The sequence below is a fragment of the Callospermophilus lateralis genome, chromosome 4 (assembly GCF_048772815.1).
Source record: "Callospermophilus lateralis isolate mCalLat2 chromosome 4, mCalLat2.hap1, whole genome shotgun sequence".
Taxonomy (NCBI): Eukaryota; Metazoa; Chordata; class Mammalia; order Rodentia; family Sciuridae; genus Callospermophilus; species Callospermophilus lateralis.
The window spans coordinates 160,512,317-160,526,046 of record NC_135308.1 but is presented as its reverse complement, the minus strand read 5'-3'; the positions used below and the strand labels follow the sequence as shown (position 1 = coordinate 160,526,046).

At 41.0% G+C, this 13,730-nt stretch overlaps 1 protein-coding gene across 1 annotated transcript in view; it reads right to left on the bottom strand.

Moving 5' to 3' along the window:
* The window catches only part of Mei1 (meiotic double-stranded break formation protein 1), a 79,354-nt gene that overhangs the window by 12,999 nt on the left and 52,625 nt on the right, over positions 1-13,730 (bottom strand). Inside the window, exons 20-22 of the mRNA XM_076855440.2 lie at positions 11,250-11,525; positions 3,310-3,475; positions 900-1,004 (exon numbers count right to left, since the gene is read on the bottom strand). Of these exons, the coding sequence (XP_076711555.2) occupies positions 900-1,004; positions 3,310-3,475; positions 11,250-11,525 (547 nt within the window). The remainder of the gene's footprint in view (positions 1-899; positions 1,005-3,309; positions 3,476-11,249; positions 11,526-13,730) is intronic.

The window sequence follows — 13,730 nt, the reverse complement described above, 5'->3', positions numbered from 1 at the left end:
GTTAGAGGCCCTTTTGAAGGCTTATTTTTGTTACACACAGATCTCCTTCCAGCTTGATGGTAGCCTTGGTCAGACAGGTGAGTAGTGATGACCTGCACCAGGCAGTGGCAGGGTCTGCAGCCATCCCCAGAGACCCTTTCTGAGCCTGACACTGATCATCTCTTGACAAGGACTATGCTCTGGCAGGAAAAGTGTCCCTTCCTCCCCTATAGCCCAAGCCAGAGTCTACAGACATGGAAAACAAGTCATTTTTCCATTAATTTCAAACAATTATCTCAACAATTCTTCCTGCAGGTGCTGCCTATGAATCAATGACTGCATTCATGAACAGTAAACGGTTCCAATGAGGACAAGGGTGTGCGCAAGAAAGTCACCTAGAGAACTGTGAGCGGGGTCATCAGAGCTGAGTCGGCTGTGTGATGAGGCGGAGAGCTGACTTGGTCCCAGGAAACATGAATTGACACAGCTAATATTTGTTAAAGACCTACCATGTGCCAAGCACTATGTGGCCTTCTGCATCTATCAGACCAGGTATTCCTAATCTCAACATCAGGGAAGTATCATTATCTTCCCTAGGAGGAGCCTAGGTTTGGTACAAGTAAGGTGACTGCCGAACACCACATAGCTAGTGACTGATCTGACATGCAAGCCTGGGCCTTCCTTACTACAGAGCTTGTGCCTGTCAACACAGGTATTGGCCAGCGATGAGGGTGAGGGAGTTTCCCAAACACTCCCTGAGAACAAGCAGAGGAATCCCCAAAAGATCTCTCAGCAAGAATCCCCTGGGGACAGACTGAGCTGCTAGCTTCTTCCAAAGAAAGGATGGAAGGAAGAAGAGAACACTAGCATACTGTAGGTCTAGCCCTGGGCCCTTGGCACTGTCCCAAGCAGGGAGGCACCTTGGTGAAGCAGTTTCATGGCCATGCTGTCCAGTTCTTGTTCTGATTTGTTCCTCAGCTGTACCAAAGAGAGGAGGCTCAGCAGCAGCGGCAGGTTCCCCGAGGCTGTCAAGAAGCAGGGCTGGTCAGGAGCCTGAGCTCAGATCACCTGAAGGTCAGATATCTCACCCTGCCATAAACAGCCCTGAATCAGAGGCTGAATTCTCTATTTCCAAAGGATCAGGTGGTTTCTTGGGATTTGCCACTTCTTCCTTCTTCATGGGGGACACGGCAACAGATACACCAAGTGATAACTCTGGATTGGTACCAAAAATTCATTATTTCATTTAATGCATTAAAAACCAGGTGAAGCCAGGCACAGCAGCTCACACCTGTAATCCCAGCGGCTCAGACGGCTGAGACAGGAGGATCTCAAGTTCAAAGCCAGCCTCAGCAACTTAGCAAGGCACTAAGCAACTCAGTGAGACCCCGTGTCTAAAAAATTCAAGAAAGGACTGTGGATGTGGCTCAGTGGTCAAGTGCCCCTTAGTTCAATCCCCAATACAAAAAAAAAAAAAAATATGAAGCAAATATTGTTATTTCAACTCTGCAGTTAAGAAATTGAGGCCCACAGTGGCCAACTGGCTTTTTTCTTCTCTTCAAGGTCCACAGCTAGAGAAGGGCAAGGTTCTGTAGTCTGAATGTTTGTGACGTACAAAATTCCTACACTAAAATATTTGCTTGTTCATTCATTTGTACTAGGGATTGAACTCAGGGGCACTTAACCACTGAGCCATAAACCCACCTTTTTTTTTTTTTTTTTGTATTTTAGAGACAGGGTCTCACTGAGTTGCTTAGTGTCTTGTTAAGTTGCTGAGGCTGTCATGATCCTCCTGCCTCAGCCTCCCGAGCCACTGGGATTACAGGCATGCAACACCATGCCTGGCTATGCTGAAATCTTAATCCCAATGTGTAATGGTATTAGAAAGTGGGATCTTTGTTAGATGACTATGTCATAAGGCAGAGCTTTTGTGAATGGGATTAGTGCCCTTAGAAAAGGAATTCCAAAAAGTTCCTTCCCTTGCCTCTTCTACCGTGTGTGAGAACACGGTAGTAAGATGTCTATGAAGCAGCAAGTGGAGCCTCCCCAGACACCAAGTCTGCTGGTAACTTGATTTTGGATTTCCCAGCCTTCAGAACTGTGAGGAAATAATTTAAGTTATTTCTAAGTCACTGTCTAAGGTATTCTGTAATAATAGCTGTAACAGACTGAGACATAGGACCAAGACTTGAACCCACATATGAATTCTGTGCCTATGGCCTTTCCACTATACATTCCCACTAGTCTGTGGTTCTTCTGCAGTATTATCAGTTAGACATGTCTGGTTCTTCCTAGCAAAGAAAGAATTAGGTCCTTCAGATGCTCTTAAATCTACCTCTAAATCCCAGTCCTCAGTCAAGACTGGACCAAATACATCATGAATCTTCTCCCACTTTGTCTTGATGGCTCAGAAATTTGGTTAAAAATATATAGTCTCGGTGGGAGGGAAAGGGAGAGAGAAGGGAAATTGCATAGAAATGGAAGGAGACCCTCAGGGGTATACAAAATTACATACAAGAGGAAGTGAGGGGAAAGGGAAAAAAATATAAGGGGGAGAAATGAATTACAGTAGAGGGGGTAGAGAGAGAAGGGGGGGAGGGGGATAGCAGAGGATAGGAAAGGCAGCAGAATACAACAGACACTAGTATGGCAATATGTAAATCAATGGATGTGTAACTGATGTGATTCTGCAATCTGTATACAGGGTAAAAATGGGAGTTCATATCCCACTTGAATCAAAGTGTGAAATATGATATATCAAGAACTATGTAATGTTTTGAACAACCAACAATAAAAATTAATAAAAAAATTATTAAAAAAATATATATATATAGTCTCTCTAAAAATAGGAAAGACAAACCCATCCCAATTTTCAGTATCTTTATAATGTAACAAAAATTGAGCTTCCTTGACTCCAGGGGTCCCATTCCAGACTTGGAAACTATCCTGGATCTTACTAGGAGTTTCCAACATATCACAGATCCAACTCCTTCCCAGGGCACTGCTGGCTTCCATCCTCTCCCAGATTTCTCTCTTCTTTCCACTGGGTGCTGCCATTATTGAGACAAACAGCTCTGAGCACATGCTGTGAAGGGTAGGGACATTCATGCACACATCAAACACTCCCACTCATGTTACACACACACACACACACACACACACACACACACACACACACACAAAACTTAGAACATTATGTCACACTGGCCTGACTTTTCTTTTGCAGCAATAACCCTGATTCTCTCTTCTAAAGCACACCTCACCAAGACTGAGCTGCCCATTCCTGGCTGGCTTTCAGGTTAAATATACCCAAGGCACCTAAAGACTGACCTCCTGACGGGGAGGCCCCATGCTCCACCAACAGGTGTTGCAGGATGAGCAAGAAGTGGCCTCGGATGAGACCGTCCACTTGGACATCTTCATTCCTCCTCAGGAAGGTCCTCAGGATCATCAGTACCTTGCGGGCTGTGTCCACTGGGCTGGAATAGACAAGGTCCTGAGCAGGAGAGAAGGAAGCCAGAGTTTAGAGGGCATCATGACCAGGGACAGGTGGACAGTGAAGAAAAGAAGAGCCAGGAGAGTATCCAGGATGACAGTGTCACCAAAGCTGGGCTAACTCTTACTCAGTGCCTATTTTGTACCAAAAGCTCAACTGGGTGCACTGACACTTCACACCATCCTGAAAACAGATCCATCCTATTAAGACCATCCCAAACAGGAGCCAATGGAGGCTCACAGAGATTACATGATTTGCCCAAGATCACTAAGTGGCTCAAAGGATATGAATGTAGGTCTCCTGACTCTAAGCCCAACTTTCTGCTTTCCAGGATGCCTCCCTCCTGCAATGGAAGTATTAGGGTCAGGAAGACTTTGTTCTCAGGACAGAGAATCTGAGAGTGTCTTAAAGAAGAAGGGAGGGAGATGGGATGGAAATGTCACACCAGTGAAAGGATGGGCTGAGACAGATTCAGGGCATAGGAAGGGAAGTGGGGACCAAGTCAGGCCCCTTCTCTGCCGTGGCATCTGCCCATCCCTGCCCCAAGCTGTAAGGCCTTGAGTTCAGAAGATGAGAAAGGACACTGCTTTTTGTTTTGTTTTCAGAGTTATTTTATTGTGTGTATGTTAGAGTGCACAACCAGTCAGAAGCTGCACCAGTAACTGTCCTACTGATAGCTCCTGGCACCTACCAGCCCAAAGGAGTCAATTCCTTTGGACAGGCTTACGTGCCAGGGTAGTTAGGACTGGGTTCTATGATTCCAAGGTCACACACAGACTTCCTCTGTGGAGAGGACAGTTCCTAACACACAGAGACACGGCTACAGGGCACCTTGCCAGACAAACACTGATGTGCTGACCCCTGAGCAGGCAAGGAAGGGTGGGAACAAAGGACATCTGTGTTTGGGTCTTCACAAACCTCACAGATGCTGAAGAAACAACTATAATATTAAGAGTAACTGCTCAGTTAGGGCCTAATAGTGTCAGGTGCTGAGCTGTGTTTATATAGTAGTCATATGTTTGTTTGTATATTATGTCCTCACAATAGTTAGGTGTCATACCAATTTTTCAAATTAGGCAACTGGGGCAGATTAATTAGTTTGCCTATCAAGAAAGTAGTAGAGTTGCAAATTCCACTACACTGTAAATTAATGAAGGGAAGGGATGAGATCTGCTTAAACTTTGTTGATTTATAGGGACACAGAAAACATCTTAGGAAAGAAATCACAAAATGGGAGAAAATCTAGATAATTTCATCTAATTATTTTACTTGATAAGTCTGGGGAAGGGCTGGGTAGCCCAAGGTCATGGTGCCCAAGGCCAAACCAGTTTCCTGGTCCCTATCACAAGCCATCCGTGCTCCACTGCCACAAAACTGGGCCCTCAAAAATCAGAGTTAATGAGCTGGACATAGTGGTGTACACCTGTAATTCCAGAGACTCTAGAGGCTGAGGCAGGAGGATTGCAAGTTTGGGGCTATCCTCAGCAACTCAGTGAGACCCTCAGCAACTCAATGAGACCCTGTCTCAAAATAAAAAATAAAAAGGGCTGGAAATGAAGAAATCTGAGTTAATGAATTTTTTTAACAAGCTCTCCCTTGTTCTTGGAAAGGCAGAATTAATATTGTCAAGATAACCATACTACCAAAAGCTATACAGTTTTAATGCAATTCCAATCAAAATCCCAATGAAATTCCTCATAGAAATAGAAAAAGCAGTCATGAAATTCATCTGGAAAAATAAGAGACCCAGAATAGCTAAAGCAATCCTTAGCAAGAAGAGTGAAACAGGTGGCATCACTATACCAGACCTAAACTATATACTACAGAGCAATAGTAACAAAAACAGCATAGTATTGGCACCAAAACAGACTTGTAGACCAGAATAGAGGAGACAGAGACAAACCCACATAAATACAGTTATCTTATATTACACAAACGCATCAAAAACATACATTGGAGAAAAGATAGCCTCTTCAACAAATGGTACTAGGAAACCTGGAAAATCATATGCACCAAAATGAAATTAAGCCCCTATCTCTCACCATGCACAAAAATCAACTCAAAGTGGATCAAGGACCTAGGAATTAAACCAGAGACCCTGTGCTTAATAGAATATAAAGTAGGCCCAAATCTTCATCATGTCAGATTAGGCCCTGATTTCCTTAATAAGACTCCTATAGAGCAAGAATTAAAATCAAGAATCAATAAATGGGATGGATTCAAACTAAAAAAAAAAAAAAAAAAAGCTTCTTCTCAACGAAAGAAACAATCAGTGAAGTGAACAGAGAGCCTACAGAATGGGAACAATTTTTATCACACGCATAATCAGATAGAGCAGTAATCTCTAGGATATATAAAGAACCCAAAAATCTTAACACCCTGGTTGGGATTATAGCTCAGTGGTAGAATGCTTGCCTAGCATGTGTGACACACTGGGTTCGATTCTCAGCACCACATACAAATAAATAAAATAAAGGTCCGTCAACAACTAAAAAAATATTTTAAAAAAAAAAATCTTAACACCAAAAATAAATAAATAAATAACCCAATTAATAAATGGGCCAAGGACCTGAACAGATACGTCTCAGAAGATGATATATAATCAATCAACAAATATATGAAAAAATATTCAACATCTCTAGCAATTAGAGAAATGCAAATCAAAACCACTCTAAGATTTCATCTCACTCCAGTCAGTATGGCAGCTATTAAGAATACAAACAACAATAAGTGTTGGCGAGGATGTGGGGAAAAGGGCACACTCATACATTGCTGGTGGAACTGCAAATTGGTGTAGCCAATATGGAAAGCAGTATGGAGATTCGTTGGAAATCTGGGAATGGAATCTCCATACTGCTTTCCATATTGGCTGCACTTTTGACCCAGCTATCCCACTCCTTGGTCTATAAACAAAGGACTTAAAAACAGCATACTACAGGGACACAGCCACAAAATCAATGTTTATAGCAGCATAATTGACAATAGCTAAATTGTGGAACCAACCTAGATACACTTCAGTAGATGAATGGATAAAGAAAATGTGGTATATATACACAATGGAATATTACTCGGCATTAAAAGGGAATAAAATCATGGCATTTTTCGGTAAATGGATGGAGTTGGAGAATATAATGCTAAGTGAAGTAAGCCAATCAAAAAAAAATGCTGATTGGTTTCTCTGATATAAGGAGGCTGATTCATATGGGAATGGGTGGGGGGCAGCATGGAAGGATAGAGGAACTTTAGATAGGGTTAAGGGGTGGGAGGGGCAGGGAGGGGGCATGGGGGTAGAAAAGACAGTGGAATGAGTCAGACATCATTACCCTAAGTACTTGCATGAAAACATGCATGGTGTGACACTACTTTGTATACAACTAGAGACATGAAAATTTGTGCTCTATTTGTGTAATATGAATTGAATTGCATTCTGCTGTCATATATAACAAATTAGAATAAATAAAATAAAAATATTTTAGTTGTAGATGAACACAATACCTTTATTTTATTTATTTATATGGTGCTGAGGATGGAACCCAGTGCCCCACACATGTAAGACAAGAACTCTACCACTGAGCCACAACCCCAGCCCTGCGTTAATAAATTTTAAAGGTCCAAAAGGAAAGGGGCTACTTGGTTCTTGGTGGCCACAGTGAATGCTAGGGGAAGATGTGTACCCCACCATACCACATAGGTCCGTGGGAAGATGCTGGGCATAACCATGGCCCATTGTGCAGTCTTTGCTACCCACAGCTATCCAGAACTTTCTTGAGATTGGACCTACCAGGGTGAGTTGGCCAAGCAGGAAACACACATAGCTTCTGTGACATCATTGTTTTTCACATCTAAACAACCTACATGAAGGACCACCCATTGATAACAGTGGCAATTAACAGCTTTGTTTTCAGCTGTTAATTACCCATCTCAGAAACAGAAATTGGTACCAACACATATTTTTAGACTCTTTTCCCTCCTGTGGCTAGGAACTGGGGAGAAATGGTATGAATTATATATTTGGAATAGTCAACAGAGCTGTTCCTTACTGTTCTTTTTTACCACTGATATTTCTAGGATCTAATTTAGTGAAAAGTCATCAGCTTTGGGCTCCAGTCACGAACCTGACCCTTATTAGCTATACGGGCATTTCAATTAGCCTTTCTAAGATGAACATTCTTCATTTGGCTCAGAGTCAGAGTCAATGACTGGCAAATGATGGCCTACTGCATACAGTAGACGACAAATGTTCCTACAGACCACTTCCTTCATCCTCATGTTATTTCCATTTTAGGTGGAGAAAACTGAAGCCCAGAGAAACCTCTGTCTTCATGATCAGTTTAGCTCTCCTTGTCAGAGTCAGCTTAGTGTATTGGAAAGAACATTAGATAAGGAGAAAAATCTAGGTTTTAATCCTAATTTTTTTTCCAATACTGGGGATTGAATCCATAAGAGCTCTTCCACTGAGCTACATCCCCAGGCTGATCTAGAACTTGCAATCCTCTGCCTCAGCCTTCTGAGTGGCTGGGATTACAGGCATACACCCCTGTGTCCAGCTAATTTAAACTGTTTTGACCATGGAAAATCTCTCTAAACCTATTTCTTCATCTGTTTAAAAAGCAATATATTTATATATATAATATATATTTATATTTATATATTTATACCCACATATTATTATCTCTCAGAGGTTCAGAATTCTTTTGAGGGAATAGGGGGAGAGACTTTGATCTGTCCAGACACAATTCAGTAGGTCAGTAAATATTTATAAGCACTTATTATGTGCAAGGAACTGACCTTGAATTTGTCATCTGGCAAAGAAAACCTAATACCTTAGCTCTGTCCACTGATTCTCTCCCTCAAGTCCCATCTTGTCCTCCTCCCCTATGCACTAGAGTTCTTATTTTTAACCTATTCCTTCCAAGGAAGAATATGGTCTAAAGCATGAATACAGCACCTATCAAGTTAAAATATGTGTGACTACACAAGCAACAGAGTCTCAGGGAAGGGAGGCTGAGATTTTAGTCTGAGTGGGGAATGTATGTGGGTGTGTGTGTGAGAAAGAGAGAGAGAGAATATAGACAGATACAGGTAACTAAGGATGTAGAGTAATAACATGAAAGTGTTATTGCCACCAAAATCACTCCACTGAAGAAAATCTTGTTTGTTAATGACAAGAGCATCAAAGGACCCCTACTTTTCTCTATCAGGGTTGTGTGATCTCCTTGGACTGGGATGCTGAGTGTGTAAAATGGTATTGAGGGCAGTGGCTCTAAATTGAGTATCTCCTACACTGGCATCCTATAATCAGTCTGGGACCTGTAACTAGCAATCTCTGACTAAATACAAGTGTAAAATGTACAAATAATTTAATTTTAAAAAATTATGTGAATTACAGACTGGGTGTGATTCTGCACTATTCCAGAGTCTGAGGCAGGAGGATGGCAAGTTAGAGGCCAGCGTAAGCAATTTAGTGAGATCCTTCTCAAAATAAAAACTAAAAAGGGCTGGGACCAGGTGTGGTGGTGCACTCCTGTCATCCAAGCAACTTGGAAGACTGAAGCAAGGGGACTGCAAGTTCAAGGCCAGCCTCAGGAACTTAAACCTATCTCAAAATTCAAATTTACAAAGTCTGGGGATGTAGCTCAGTGATAGAGCAACCCTAGGTTCAATCTCCAGTTCTGCAAAATGAAAAAAAAAAAATTCTTCCCACATTTTTTCAGTGCATTATAGTTGTATGTAATTATGGGATTTATTGTTACATGTTTGCACATGCACACAATATAACAATATAATTTAGCCAATATCATTCTTTTCCCTTTCTCCCCTCCTCCCACCACCTGGTCCGGTCCCTCCTTTCCTTTACTGATCTCTGAGTATTTTAAAATATTTTTAGTTATAGATGAACACAATGTGTTTATTTTGCTTATTTTTTATGTGGTGCTAAGCAAGTGCTGTTCCACTAAGCTACAACTCCAGCCCCCCTCTGGTGACTTTGATGAGATCCCTACCTTTTCCACCACCTTTCTTTTCCTTTTTCCTCTCTAGCTTCCACATATGAGAAAAAAACATGACCTTGATTTTCTTCTGAGTTTGGCTTATTTCGCTTAATATAACGGTCTTAAGTTCCACCTATTTGCCTGAAAATTACAAAATTTCTTTCTTCTTTATGGATGAATAAAACTCCATTGTGGGGCTAGGGTTGTAACTCAGTGGTAGCGCTCTTGCCTTGCATGCATGGGATACTGGGTTCGATCCTCAGCACCACATAAATAAATAAAATAAAGGTATTGTGTCCATCTACAACTTAAAAAAAATTTTTTTTAAACCCTCCATTGTGTGTGTGTGTGTGTGTGTGTGTGTGTATGTGTGTGTGTATTCTTTTTCCATTCATCCATTGATGGACACCTATTGTGAATCATGCTGCTATAAATGTGGGCATATATGTATCACTATAGTATGACAGCTTTAATTCTTTAGAATAAACACTTAGGATTGGTATAGCTGAGTAATAAGGTGGTTTCATGCCTAGTCTTTTGAGGAACCTCCATATTGATTTCCACAGTGATTGCACTAATTTATAATCCTACTCAACATCCTTTCCAGCATTCATTATTATGTATTCTTGATGACTGCCATTCTGACTGGTGTGAGACAAATTTTTTTAATATTTATTTTTTAGTTGTAGTTGCACACAATACCTTTATTTTATTTATTTATTTTTATGTGGTGCTGAGGATTCAACCTAGGGCCTCGCACGTGCTAGGCGAGCGCTCTACCTCTGAGCCACAACCTCAGCCAGAGACGAAATCTTAATGTAGAAAAAAAAAAAAAAGATTTTTTTTTAGTTGGGTGCAGTGGCACATGCCTATAATCCCAATCATTCAGGGAGCTAAGGCAGGAGGATTGCAAGTTTGAGGCAAGGCTCAGCAACTTAGCAAGACCCTTTCCCAAAAAATAAAAAGAGCTGGCAATGTTGGCCAGTGGTAAAATGCTCCTGGATTCAATCCCCATTACCTAACTCCCCCAAAATAGAAAGGGCTGGGGGCTGGGGATATATCCCAATGGTAGAGCACCCCTGGGTTCAATCTTCAGCGCTGAGGGAGGGAATATATCATTCACACATATACACTACAGCAGTTATTTGTATAAAATTATTCTCACTAATTCTTTTTGAATGTGTTCTCTTGAGTGGAAGGAAAAAAGGGTGGAACTAAAGCCATTGTGTTAGGAATTACACACAATAAGCAATTTACCTTATCTAAAACTGATATACCTGACGGGAATTACAGTAATATCTTTCATCATAAAAACATAATGGGGGTTCTGACAATTCTAGGTATGCCCAAGTGTGTTACACATGTCATATTATCATTTGAGTTGAAACACGGAAAAAAAGAGACCAACTCTACAATCAGACATCTCCATCTACATGCCCTAAGGGTCTCCTTTGACTTTAAACCCTTATCAAAATCTGCTTGAGAGGACAAAGAAGTAAAGGGAATGGTGACTGAGATCCACTTTTTATAGTTATATCCCCTGAGAAGTAGAGAGTAACACACCTCTCAATGTGTAGATTTCCATCAAACTTAGGAAAGGGTATAGATTTATAGACTCCAGATACCTATAAGCACAAAGAGCCTCCCACTCACATACAGACAATGAAAAGTCCAGAAGTGGGCAGAAACAGCCAGTAAACCAGCTCCTAGAGACCAAAGTCCACCATTTCTGAATGCAGAAATGAGTGAGTTCAATGGGTTCAACCCCAGTATCTATTACCCACCAGCAAAATGAGCAAAATGCTGGGGCTGCTTCTGAGCATCTGGAATAGGGCTGCTAAGCTGGCAGGAAGGGTGGGCAGCCCAGCAGAAGGAACATCATCCACTTCCTCATAGCTGCTCTCTTCCCAGAAGAACCAAAGTTCCAGGATGCGGTGCCCAAATCTACTCATCAGCTCTGGATACAAAAGGAAGAACCGGAGCAGAAGGGGGTGGTGGGTGTAGACCAGGTGCAGGTCTGAGATTCCCTCCAAGAATTTTCTGATTGCACTGACCACAGGCTGGAGGCAAAAGAAAGAAAGGAGGTAAATACACCTTTCAGAGGACCTAAGACTGCAACATAGCCAAAAACAAGACTGGGGAAAATGTAGAGGCATCTCAATATTGCAGCAGATCTTTACTGAATCATCCAAGGCACTCTGGGGAGAAAACCCCACAGTGCTTACCAGTGGTTCTCAACTATTACCTTATAACAGGAATTCTCATGATATGTCTTCTGAGGACACATCACTTTTATGGCATTCTTGCCCAAAGTGCACAATCTAAATCTAAAAAATGAAGACACATCATAAAAATCCAAACCAAGTCTTATGAAATGACTGTTCTTTACATTGTGTGTGTATGTGTGTATGTGTGTGTGTGTGTGTGTGTTTGGTTTTTGGTTTGTTTGTTTTTGTGCTGGAGATTGAACTCAGGGGCACTCTATGGATCTACATTCCCAGACCTTTTTATTAAGACAAGACAGGGCTTCCCTAAGTTGCTGAGGGTCTTGCTAAGGCTGGCCTAGAGCTTGAGCTTCTCCTGTCTCAGTCTCTTGAGTTGCTGGAATTACAAATGCACAGCCTGTTTTGTACTCAAAAAATGACAAGGTTGTGCACTATTCTAAAATTAAAGAGGAGACATGAAAACCAAACGCAATGTGTAATTCCATACTGAATCTTGGACTAGGAAAAAATAGGTATAAAGAATATTATTGGGGCTGGGGATGTGGCTCAAGTGGTAGCGTGCTCGCCTAGCATGCGTGAGGCACTGGGTTCGATTCTTAGCACCACATAAAAACAAAATAAAGATATTGTGTCCACCTAAAACTAAAAAATAAATATTTTTTTTAAAAAAAAGAACATTATTGGGGGCTGGGATTGCAGCTCAGCAGTAGAGCGATCGCCTAGCATGTGTGAGGCATTGGGTTAGATCCTCAGCACCACAAATAAATGAATAAAATAAAGGTATTATGTCCACTTACAATTAAAAAAATATATTTTTTTAAAAAAGAACATTATTGATATAGTGAAATTTGGGGACTGGGTACGCAGCTCAGTAGGTTTGATCCCCAGCACCAAAACAAAAAAAAAAAAAAACAAAAAAAAGGAAAAAGAAAAAGAAATTTGGCTATTGACTACAAATTATCTAATAATATTATATCCATTGTTAAGTTTCTTGATTTTGATCACTATACTGTGATTAAAAAAGAAAGTGTTCGTTCTTAGGAAATACATATTGACGTATTTAATGGATAAAAGAGCATATCTGAAAATTATTTTCAAATGGTTTAGAAAAAAAGAAGGTGGGGATGAGATTGGAGAAAAATAAAGAAAATAAAACGAGGCAATATTGTGAAAACTGGTGAATCTGAGTAATGAACATTCTTTGAACTACTCTTGCAACATTTTTTTTTTCAGTACTAGGTATGATTCCAAGTGCTTACCACTTAGTTACTTCCCCAGCCCTTTTTATTTTATTTTGAGACAAGATTTTGCTAAATTGCCCAGGCAGGTCTTAAACTTGTGATCCTCCTGTCTCAGCTTCTTTTTTTTTTTTTAATATTTTTTTTTTTAGTTGTACTTGGACATGAAACCTTTATTTTTAGTTATTCTTATGTGGTGCTGAGGATCAAACCCAGTATCTCGCACATGCTAGGCGAGCGCTCTACCGCTGAGCTACAACCCCAGACCCCTGCCTCAGCTTCTTGAGTTACAGGGATTACAGGTGTTACCACCACTTGCAACTTGTGTGAAATTTTATGGAAACAAAATCAAGGAGCTGAGGCTGTGGCTCAGTGGCAGAGCACTTGTCTGTCATGCGTGAGGCACTAGGTTCAATCCTCAGCACCACATAAAAATAAACAAATAAAATAAAGGCATTCTGCCCATCTACAAAATACAAAAAAAAAAAAAAAAATTAAATCAATTTTAGCTGGGAGCAGTGGCACATGCCTATAATCCCAGCTACCTGGGAGGCTGAGACAGGAGGATTACAAATTGGAGTCCTGCCTGAACAACTTAGCAAGATCCTGTCTCACAATAAAAAAATAAAATAAAAAGGGCTGGGAATTAGCTTAGTGGTAGAGGAACCTTAGGTTCAACCCAGTATCTCTCTCTCTGTCTCCATCTCTCTCTCTCTTTTTCTGTTTTACGTGCATATGCACACACAAGTCATCAAGGGTGGGTACCTCCTTGAGAATGTTCCCACTGGCCAAAGATAGGACA